Raw genomic sequence first — 12283 nt, 5'->3', positions numbered from 1 at the left:
CACACACTGACTGAGACCCAAACGATAATAGATACGGTGCCTTGCGGCAGATTGGCCAGCCGATGTTACTGTACAGCAGGAGGAGCGCGCATCATTAGACATTACAAGCAAACATCGGGACTCAACAATAATATAACAAGGTTGATAGGGCTGCTGCTCTAAGTTCAGGTGGTCACAAGTCGCATGTGTCATAAGTCGAGGACCACCTATGAACACAGCACACAAAAGTAAGTTAGTGTTGTGGTTCAGACCTACCTACTGACATGGTTAAAGCTTGAAGACATCTCCTATGGGCACACATGATTTTTTTTAGCTTTTGGCATCTCTTCAGAAAAGTGAGACCCCCTCATGAGTAATGCATATACTTGTAGGGATTGCATGTACAGGGCCTTAACTGGGCACCTTCTGCACCTTCTACAGTGGCCCAACTGAGCAGCCCTATCAAAAACCCACAACCCAGACTCCTTTCTTGATGATATAATGGTACACAGACTACCTACCCTGATCTGTCTGGCGATAAAATGTGTTTTAATGCTATAGTCTACACTGAAGTTCCCTCTGCAAACATGTGGATGACTTAAACGTTCAAATTTCTGCCACTTGAAAACCTAACATTTGATTTGCATGAGAATACTAATGTATTTTGGATACCTGGACACCCTTCTGGAAGCTACTGGAAAGTGCAACATGATCATACCTGTGATAAATTGTAACCTTTTGACCCTGAGCCCTCACTCTTTGTATCTGGTTATATTAACTTTTTCTCAGTACACTGTCTGTCTGTATGATGTTTTGACCCAGTGCTGTGCATAAAACCAATTAAATAAAAAAGTAAAAAAATCCAAGGTCCTCACTTCATTCAGCTTCACTTGGGAATTTTAACCGGTTCAAGATGGAATCCAAGTGTTCATGCTTTGGGAGGTATAAATGTGATTTAAAGTTGGGCAATCTTTACAACGTTGAAGGTTTGGGGTGGGAGGGGGCTGATAGGGGCTCAGGGTGTATGAAAGATAAGTAGAGTATAAGGACGGGCCCTGTCTTATCTGAAATAGGAGTCACCAAGGAGTTCTGTTTGCCTTTAGCATTAGTTCAACGGGCAACCAACAAAGCAATACGTGATTTTATTTCGTTTTCTTACAGATTAAGGATTTTCTGACTTCTGAAGGTAAACTGGACTCTGTTCATGATTTGCATACTATTAGGAAAGTAAGATAAATTGCTAATAACCAGAGGTTATCAGTAGGGAGTACAGGGTGAATATTGGTGACTTGCTGAGTGTTCTCATTTGATTAATGTGCATCTAATTAAAGAACTTTAATCTCCTATCTAGTAGACTTAGATTTATAACCACTGCATCAGATTTTAAGATTATAATAAATTCATTAACTAGACCTCTGTCGCATTTATTTTTTGGTGTTACTATCTGACCCAGTCAGAAAGCATGCTATGAACCGGAGATAAAAACCAGGATATTTTTGCCCTTTGCAGCAGAGCTTGAGGGGTAATAGCCTCACTGAAAACAACCTCGGTATTTAAGGCTCTCCGTAGATCCTCCATCTATCTCCAACAGCTGGTATTATTAGTCAACCAACCTTTAGGTCTCTGGTGAACTTTTAAATCATTAATCTCACCTCCTTAACAATGTCTGCTGTGCATCCATCCATCACTGACAGCTGCTTGGCCAGTGCAGGGTCTCGGTGGTCCAGAGCCTATCCTGGCAGCCCAGGGCGCGAGGCAGGGTGTCACCCTGGACGGCTGTCCATCACAGGGCCAAACACATTCATTCACACACGATGGGCAATTTAGAGTCACCAGTCTACCTGAAACACATCTGTTTAAACTGTGGGAGGACACCAGAGCATCTTGAGGAAACCACAATGAACATGGGAGTGCATGCAAACTCAACAGAGGCTGAGCGACTCGTACCCAGGAGCTGTAAGATGCCAATACGGTCCATTGGGCCATGATGCCTCCAGAATTTCTGTAGAATGTCTGTCCCATTAACTGACACAACAAGAAATATAAAGCAGGGAAGAGATATGACAGCTTGTCATAAATCAAACATTTTGATGTTTACATACAGAAAATGCTTGTATAGTGTTTTGTTGTCATTGTCTTTGTGGTGAGAGCTTTTTAAGATTCTCTAGTAAAAGTGTGATATTAGCATCCCATCAGGACTTGATACTGCCGCTCTATGAAGTTTTCAGTGCAAAATGAAATTAGGCTCCTATGGCTTCCCATGACCTCAGTGCAATCTGACTGAGAATTTAAGAGTGACACTGACATGAATTTAAGAATAATTTGCATATGAGTGAATTGGATAAAAAAAAACTCTGACCTTCCTATACTCTGAGGACCAAGATTTCACTTTCAGATCCAAGTATGAGGACCAGCGTTATCTCTCAGTACATTTATTCAAAGCCCTGCACAATAGCACAGGATAAATGCATTTAAAAACAGTAAAGTAGTACTCTGAGTAGTAAAAGGCTCCAAAAAATGTTAAAAGTCAAACATGAAAGTTGACTTACATTCATTTTTCAACTACAAATAACTTTGCTTCCCAACGGGACATATCCTATTCATCACATCTTGTGCTGAAGTCTTAAATAGTGCTTCTAGCATAGACTATTATGGCTCTATGAAATCCACATGGGATGGCAATTTTAAATTTCTAAATTTTGTTTTCATCTCAGACATCCTCTAAGTAGTTAAGCACACATCGTTTCTAAGTTATGGTGTCGATCGTGCACTATTTTAAGATGGTGCATCAGGAATTCATTTATTATCCGTGGAAAGTCATCACTGCCTTGCTGTGTTTTGTTGTTTTATTATGTTTTAGCATGGAATTATTTAAATCTGCCTTTGTGACATGAATAATTAAACTGCAGTTGTAGAAAAAAAAAATCTGAATGCTTTCATCTTTACTTTTACTGGAGGTTCATATCAGGCTTTCAGAAATACTATAGTTTGAATATAATTTATTTAAAGCACACTTTCACCAACACAGTCTAGCTGAATAGTTCAGCTGACACAATGGAAAGACAGGGGAGTTCAAAGTCAAGCAGCGTCCGCAAGCGACTTGAAAACATCATATCGTCGGAATCTTCTTCCTATTAAATGAAAGATGCTTACACTCTATTTTTGTAATGGAGGTGTTTAAGCAGGATGTTATCATTAAAATCTAAATGGAAAATAAAAGGGAGTGTTAGTAAAGTTAATGTGGCAGATCTCGATTTTATGGCCAGTCCGACTCGGCCACGCCGATAAATGCAGTAGATCATTTTAATTAGGAAAAGTGTTAATTGATTGCAGCTTCAGGCCTGTCATACCTTGGTGTTTGCGTGCGTCAGTCGGCACTTCCTCCCTAAAGTGGCGCTACTCATCTGGCACAATGGCAAATGGGTGAGCTCCATACTCATTCTCACCGCAATGGCGTCTTTTTTATTGATTCTTTTTCTCTGGCATGCGTTTGTGTGCTCATGAGAAATGGCAGGAGAAGGGCACTAAGACTACGCCCCTTTTTCCCTATTCTTCAAAAATGATGCAGCCGAGTTGATGCCGGAGCCAAGAAGCCGTGCTGCTCCGCTGCCTTTGCCGCTGCCTCTCCAGTCAGTGCGCTCCGCAGAGAAATTAAAAGACCCGCAGCTGTGGGTTTTATATTCACTTAGGAATGCAGCACTGCAGGATAAGTTGCAACCACAAGATTCATACACTGTAGTTTTACTGCTCAATTACTAAATAAGATAATTAAAGTGTAATAAAAAAAATATATGGCATAACATATGAGCAGCGGGGAAAACAATGCTTGATTAGGGGGGCCTCGTTCCACTGATTTATAAAGCAAATGGCATCATGTTCCATAAAACGTAGTGCCACCCCTATGATGTGTAGGCCGAGCTAACAGGCTGTATAGTGCGCAGCTGGAAATTAACACCTACAGATGAGAAACATGCAGTTTGAGCGCTGCATGATGAAATAACTGGCTACACAGGGTCGTTGTCGCAGTATTCGGGAATGGCCAGCATGAAGTTCCCCGACAGGTTGTAGAGACCAAAAACACAGGGCTCTTTTCTCATCATTTTCAGGCAAAACTGCAGGCATTGCTTAATGTGAGCAGTCGTTCAACACATCGACATCGTTTAGCACATCGTCATCATTTAGCACATCTTCATCGTTTAGCACATCGTCATTGCAACTGTAATGGCTTCCAGCACACATGCAGAGGAGGATGTCAGCAGAGATTTTGCATTTGATCACCTGAGTGCACGAGCAAGACAGCCCAACACGGGCTTACAGACCCCCTGAGCACATACGGATATTCATTTCAGGCCACATGACGCATGTTTCAAAGTGCAAACCATTATTGTCTCATTCAGATTACCTCGCTGCTTTGAGCTCGAGAAACAAAATATTTCTTTTTCTTTGCATTAATGTGGCGATATCCGTTTAAAATAAATCAACGAGACAGACTAGACTAGGCACCAAAAGAGATAAAAAACAGATTAATTTCCTTTTTTTAGTACTGAAAGAACCAACTTTAGTGATTATAACTAATCCTATCCATGAATCAGACGAAATGTTTCAAATGTATTGACGTTTGCTGTATATATATATATATCACATATAGTATATACAAAGACCCAGTATATCATCGTAATTAGCTCCTCTCATCCAAAATATAAATAGACTGGTTGTGCTCCAAGACAAAAGAGTGGCCTATCTAATTTTGGCCAATCCACAGTTTTGGCACATTTTATTTGACAGTATAAGGGTTTGGCTCTGTGAGCAAATGGAGATAAATCCTTCTTAGCAGTGTGTGGCTTTGTGCCATGAAACTGTACTTCAATTGCAGGGAACAAGGGCTGGGAAACACATTTGTAAACACTAATTAGGAGGAAAAAAGTGAACCCTCTGGATGTGTAAATAATTTATGACACCCATTTCTTCTCCTACCGCAGTCTGCATGGAGGGTAAATAAAAGGAGACTTTATAATCCATTAGCATCCCTAAATGAAAGAAGAGTATCCAAGGGTTGAAGAAAGACAGGGCTAAACATGCCCCATGTGTGCAACCTAAATCATATTAGTCTCATGAGCCAAACTCAGTTTAGCCATGCTAATATTAGTCCCCTCTGTGCTACCCAGGTGGTGTTATGCAACGTCTGTCAGACAGAGAGTTGGTCTTGCTCTACAAGCAGGCATAATCACTGTAGGTGTTATTCCAAAATACAAACTGGATTTTTTCTGTGACGGTTTTTAGAACAATTATATAATATTAATATAAACCGTACAACATTTTTTTAATGGTATGCCTACCAGAAAATATTATTGTCACAAAACATTGCAGCTAACTTATTTATACCACACACACACACACACACACACACACACATTTATACCAACATGTAACATATGTAGCGGACATTAAATCACATCTAATTAATAATATCTAGCAGCCTTTGGATTGTGTGCATCTCTAAAAGTGTCATATTGCATGACGTTGAGCCAAATCCTGAGGAAAAACATTAATGATATTTATGACAAGGCGAAAACTATGCAAGTCCCAGAGGAGGCATAAATCGGCCGAGGCACTGTGGTTTTAGGCATCGATGTTAGCATGAGAGCGCAGCATAATTTCGACTCGGTGCTAAAACGCGATGCTCTTCTGCTTCTGTGAACATATAATCCGGGACACTCCAGTTAAGCAGCGAACAATTAGACAAGGTCGACGCAGGAAGAGTCAGTAACAGGAGAGTGCGTGGCAGAGGAGAGGTCTGCCTGATACCACCTCGGTTCAGTAGAGGACTTCAGGCTCCATCACATCGTCCTTGAGCACTTAATTTATCATGCACCAAATCAGGAGCAGACCAATGAAGATAAAGCACCGTGCTCGGACAGGGGCAGACAACACGCTCGAGAGGGCAGCACCTCTGCCGCAAAATAAAACCTCGGGACGAATGCTTCACTCCTCAAGTTAATTATTTAACATTTCGAGCTAAAGGACAATCGGAGCAAGCAGACTGTAACGCAGCCAAACAGCAACACATGCGGCTGCAGACTGTAAAACTTGCTGGCAGTCTAAACGGAGAGCCAAAATGGTAGATTCAGAAATTAAAATGATGACTCCTTTGGACGTGTTCTCATTTTCAGCCCCGTCTGATCTGAATTACTACTCTGGTCGGGTCTTCCACTTTTCAGGATATGCAATGCAGTCCTCAGTTTCTGCATCACCTTCTTGGACCATTATGACCATGAATACCAGTACCTCATTAAACAATTTAATTTGGCAAGTATCACAATCAAGCTGTAATTCCTCCAGAAATGGTAATCTTAAGAGGCTTTTCGACTTCATGAATACTAATGCGAAAATCACTGGCTGAAGTCATACTTCCATTAGGCCCTTAGTGCCCATAAATAAATACACTGCTGTAAAATATTGTTTGTAATCTTATTTTGGAGAAGTTGTGTAGATTGAAAAAACAAATATTGCCATCCTGATGTGTATTATTTACTGTAGTGAGAAGTCAATTTTTTATTAAATGGTAAAGGCTAGCCAATGTTATTAAAAAAGATTAAAATAAAATAACATAAGTAGCTAGTGGTGCAGCATGGAGGCACAGCTATAGCACTGGTGCCTCACAGCTCCTGCACTGTGGGTTCAGACCTGGGATTGAATCCAGCTCAGCTTGTATTGAGTTTTGTGCTCGAGTGGGATTCCCCCAGGTGGCCTGGTTTCTTCACAGAGTCCAAGGACAGGTCAGTGTTTCAGGTGAACCGGTGACTCTAAATTGCCCTTTGTGTGTGAATGAGTGTGTGTGTGTATGTGTGTGTGTGTGTGTGTGTGTGTGTGTGTGTGTGTGTGTGTGTGAGAAAGAGAGAGAGTGATCTGCGAGGGAATGGCATCCTCGAGAGGGAACCCATCCTCTTGCCCTGTGCTTCCAGAATAGATTCTGGATCACTGCAACCTCCTTTGGATATCACTCTGAGTAATGGATGGATGGATGGATGGATGGATAACCACGTGTGTAAAGTATGACTACATACTCTGAGAGAAGAAAAGTTAGCTACAGACGCAAGAACTACAGGTGTGGTAACTGACATAAATAAACACACACACATTTTCTGAACCACGTTTCCCCTTTGGGGTCGCGGGGAGCCAGAGCCTAACCTGGCAACACAGGGCGTAGGGCCGGAGGGGGAGGGGACACACCCAGGTCAGGACGCCCGTCTGTTGCAAGGCACCCCAAGCGGGACTCGAACCCCAGACCCACCAGAGAGCAGGACCCAGTCCAACCCGCTGCACCACCGCGCCCCTCATATATAAACAGTTATACACAATTAACACGAAATAGCTTGTAGCAAGTAAGACAGAGCAGAGCTGCCTATTCAAGCTACATTTATTTCTGAGATGATGTGTTTTTTTGTGAATTTTAGTCAGGTCCTCCTGTCTCCTCTAGAAGACATGCTGCTTAATTCTACAGCGACTGTAAATTGGCCCTGAGAGAGTGTGTGTCTGTTCCCCCTTAATGACCTGGCGTCCTCTGGTAGGGGAAGCCTTGGCATCCCCGGCTACTGCCTCGTACCTTGTGCTTCTGGGATGGGCTTTGGCTCACATTAATCCCATATGGGATTCAGTGCACTGAGTTGTATATTCATCTCCCGCACGAAGCTTTATGTGCTCAGTATCATCGCCTTTAATGTAATTGGATCGGCGTTAAATTTCATTACTGAAAACATAAATGAAATGGTGGAGATATAATTTTATTTTACACAGTGATAATAAGCCAAGTAACCAGTAATAACAAAAATGCATAATTTCAATAGAAAATATTGATACCATTTGATATGACGTATTCAGTTCCTGAAAAAATACCAGTCTAGATCAGCGGACACATATAACTTGTGTGCTACTGATAAACTACAGGCTCTGCCAACATCATCAGCTGAAAAACACATCGAAGCTTCCCAACTCCCACTTTGTTTCCAAGACTGTTAATGCTGTTTAGGTCTTCGAGACTGACACCATCTACTATCGTTTGCAGGCCCTCCAGTGAGCTGACTTCACTGCAAAATTACGATATAATGAAGTGTAATTTAATAATTCCTGTGTCATACTATCCCCATTCTGCCAGGGTTGTCTGGAATGCAGATATCAAACCAAACTTGAAATGATGTCTTTAAACGAATGAAAATATTAGCTAACGTTCCAAAGAAAAAAAAATAAAGGAGAAGGTACAAAGGATACCAGCGGCCTTCCTAACTGGTCTTCATTGTACAACAAAGAAAAACTGCATTTAACATTTATACCTGTGATGTAGTGCCAGATGTTGGCTGTTTTCTTCTGTTCTGTTGGGGAGACTCATTTGTCTGCTGGGCAGGACCAACCGCAATTTGCCCTTTGGTCGTGCTTTGCAAATTTCAATCACTCTCCCAAGCCTCCACCTTTTGGTCCCGCCTTACGGGGGAGTGACAACATCCATTTAGGCGGTTGAGGTGTTAGCAGGGCTCTCCCAGGGGAGAAGGAAATAATGCAAGGAGCCAAAAAAAAAGTGGAGGAAGGCCAAGTGTTAGTCTGTGTGATTACAACTGTTAATTTAGCCCTAACAGAAACATAAAGATTTTTTTTTTCAACCCTACAAACACACTAATTAGTTATACTGACATTCAAGTGTCAGTTGTGGGTATGTTAGGAGAACATGTACTTACACAATTTCCAGAGATCATATAGAACTTGCAAGACGTGATACTAAAATTCCGATGATGTCAGGGAGTCTGGAGTGTAAGACCCTGCCCTAAAGCACTCTGGAAACAGCCTTTGGTCTATTTTATTTCTGAGTCAGAATAGCAAACATGAAAACATGCTGCAGGCTCCAGTTCCTCTTAAAAAGAAAAACCCTTAGTTACATAATGGCAGTGAAAGCATGGCTACAATAGTAAAACCAATGAATCACCTCAGCTTTGCCTTACAGTTACTTAACATTTCTTCATATAGATACACTTGCCAAGTGACTTGGGTTGAGTTTCGGTGAAAAAAGTACCATGATTAAACCCTGAAATAGCACATCCAAAACTGCTATTGGCTTACATTTGCCAGATTTCTCCACTTGAACTTTACCCACTTGTTCCCATAAATCTGTTTCAGTCCTATTAAATTCTACATAATAATAATAATAATACTCCAGCGTGATTGAGGGAGGAAAGTGCAGAATTGATTTGAAGACACTTTAAAGTGCTGTACTCCACCTTTTGGAACTACCCTGTAAATGCAGGGCTACAATTAACAGGCTTTCCCAGAAAATTGTCGAACTTTCACAATTTATCTCTGTAAAACATGGGAAGACATACACAGCATATTGGGAACTGGAATGAAGTTTAGCTCTACAACTCCGCACCTCATTTTAAACGCTTAAATCCTTCTCCCCAGAATAAAGTAGAAGCAAGTGGAAGTAAAATCCAAATGAATAGTGTAATAAAAGGAGAGCTTCATGCGCATATTTTTATGACCACATTGAACTTGTCCGTAGTGAGAAACACTCGCAGTTTGAAGCTCCCACGGAGGTCGAATATATATGCAAAAAGTGTATTTATAGAATAAATTAGCAACTGTTTGTCTCAATTTCTTTTAAAAATATCCACGTTCAGAGTAAAAATACTTCTTGACCATGGCATGACGATCAACTCCTCTTGCAAGGAAACATGCGTTCTGAATTTGCGAAGGAAGTTCTAATGAAGAAGAGGAGTGAAATAAATGCATTGAAGTTGGAATTTAAGGAGGAGCACGTGCTGCTCCTTCATTGAGGATCTCTCTGCCCTCGGGAGAAATCAAGGCACCAAACGCCATTGAATGAATGTGTCCCGTCCCACCCCTTTAGAAACTGAGCGCAAAGGAAAGGAAAAAAAAAAAAAAAAAAAAAATCCCAGTGCGCAGCGGGAATGAACAATTACGCGCAAAAACAGCCGTTCGAAGCGCAAAACTGTGTGTATAAATAGCGGCACTTCCGTGTTACTTCGCGTGATTCCATGATTAGCGCGGCGATTATTAACTTCTCTCTCAGTGTCCGTTATTCGAGATGCGCGACGCGACGCGATGTGATGTGAAAATGCGTACTTCCCTCCCCCTTTTCGCGTACTTTTACTCGCGCGTCGATGCGGGAAGGGACCTTTATCGTGCAGTTTAAGCGGTTCCCCAGGAACGAACGGCGATCCGCTGCGCTGCCGCGTTGTGGGGCTGCGGCGACGCCGACGCCGACGCCGATGCGACGCGTGCACCTGTTACTGTGCGCGCTGCACGGTCCCTGCGCTCGCGCTCGCGCTCGGCCACGGTGTCGGACACACTGCATGAAACACACGGATCAGAACTTACACTGCTGTTATGTCCGGACCAGTGCACCATAGCCTGGTTGTGTGCGGAATCCCCTGCCAGGGCGAAAGTGCTGCTCACAACTTTGGGCTCTTCTTGCCGGGGGGTGAACACTTTCGCATCGGCCCCGCTCCAGGTGGACTCGGTCCTCATCATCTGTCTTTGTCCGCTCGCGGACGGAGCGGCTGTCTCCCTGTCCTGCCCATGCGCTCCATCAATAAAAGGCTCGCTGCTCCTCGCACCTTCCACCGCTTCGCTCACTTCGCCTCCGCTCCGCTTCGGCCTGGCAAACGTGGACTTCTGAGTCCAGTTCCTGCCCAAGTGGTTTCCATCGTGCGCGTCCCCATCGCCCGTAATTCCGGCCACCCGCGTGGCCTGGAATGAACGATCCCTCAGTACTTGGGAAACTCCGCGCGCTCCCGCATCCTCGGACCTCTGGACGGCATCGCCCGAAACCCCGAGCTCCTCGGATCCGTTAGCGGTGCCTTCCTCCCCGGTTGGGGCTCCCAGTCCGGCGTCCGGGCTCAGTGGCTCTGCAAGTGGCGAGCCCTTGTCTCCCGGCTCCATCCTTTTTTCCCGCAGTAATTTGTCTCGGGTTAAGTGAACTCGCGCCTGACAAGACGCGCAAGTGATCGCAGCCCTGGCGCTGGTGGCCACATGGGTCGCGATCAGAAACCCGACGCACAAAGAGAACCGTAGAGCAGCTCGAGTCCCCATGGTGCGCGCCGAGCGGAGGATCGTGCTGTTCAAACCGCTTTTTTCAGGTGACCAGAGGAAGTGAGGAACTCGTGCGAAGTAGCGCGCCGGTGGCCGCAGCCCGGGCTCTGTGCGCGCTCCCTGCGCTCTGTGCGCGCTCCTCACAGAAACTGTTCACGTCCAAGGATCTGATCAAGTGAGCCGCCACACAGGGGTGGAGCTGAATGTAAGCAGGGTGCCGAAACCGAGCCCGGAAGAGACAGGGAGAGAGGGTGTGTGTGTGTGTGTGTGTGTGTGTGTGTGTGTGTGTGTGTGTGTGTGTGTCTGTCTCAGTGTGTGTGTTTGCGAGTGAGATAGAGTGAGAGATGGAGAGTGTGTGTTTGCCTGTGAGAGATTATAGAGAGAAAGTGTGAAACAGAAAGTGTGACACAGAATGTGTGTGAGGCAGAATGTTTGCATGAGAGAGAGGAATAAACACTGAGTGTGTGTTTCTATGTGTGTGTCTTAGCCAGAGAAAGAGATGGAGAGAGGAGAGATATACAGGAAGAGAGAAGCAGGAGGAGTGTGTGTGAGAGAGAAAGAGAGAGACGGGGGGAAAAGAGAACTGGAGGAAGAAAGACAGTGTGTCTGTGAGGGACAGAGAAAGTGTGTGTGTGTGAGAGAGAGCGAGAGAGAGAAAGTGATGGCGAGGGAGGATCAGTCTGGCCACTGTCCTTTTGGCATCTCCTCCCTGAATCTAAGCAGTATTCATGTTCTTAATTATTCTGAACATTAATTTCTTTTTCGGGGCCTGAACGGGGCTCGACAGTGACTGCAGTGCAGCATCCCCACATGATGCCACTATCGACTGATCAAAAACAAAGTTACAGATAAATGTCAATCAGTTCATTCTGTCTATTAATTTAATAAACTTTGCAGTGTTCGAATTATGCTCTACATATCAAGCACTGCTTTAAAAAATCAAAAATATATCTTTACATAAATGGTTCCAAATTAAATGTGTTTTGGTTCAATTGATAAATGACATACTTTGTCATTTCTGTAGTTTTCGACATGAAAGTGGCTTATCAGCCAACACGGAATGCCTCGCAGTACAATTTTATTCACATATTGCTGCATGAATATAGTACAATAAAATGTTCTTTAAGAATGTGCAAGAAACTAAAATGCAGTTGTAGAAAGTTCTGCTCTGTCCCCAGATCCTATTTTTGTCGGTTCATTTTTTTTC

General features: G+C 43.4%; 1 protein-coding gene across 1 annotated transcript in view; it reads right to left on the bottom strand.

Annotated features, from left to right (window-relative positions):
* sorcs3a (sortilin related VPS10 domain containing receptor 3a) overlaps positions 1 to 11312 on the bottom strand; it is a 187989-nt gene extending 176677 nt beyond the window's left edge. The window contains exon 1 of the mRNA XM_018750804.1: positions 10363 to 11312. Within this exon, the coding sequence (XP_018606320.1) occupies positions 10363 to 11076 (714 nt within the window). The 5' untranslated portion in view covers positions 11077 to 11312. The remainder of the gene's footprint in view (positions 1 to 10362) is intronic.
* Positions 11313 to 12283: the final 971 nt, after the last annotated feature.

The sequence above is a fragment of the Scleropages formosus genome, chromosome 16 (assembly GCF_900964775.1).
Source record: "Scleropages formosus chromosome 16, fSclFor1.1, whole genome shotgun sequence".
NCBI lineage: Eukaryota > Metazoa > Chordata > Actinopteri > Osteoglossiformes > Osteoglossidae > Scleropages > Scleropages formosus.
This window is presented reverse-complemented; position numbering and strand designations above follow the sequence as displayed.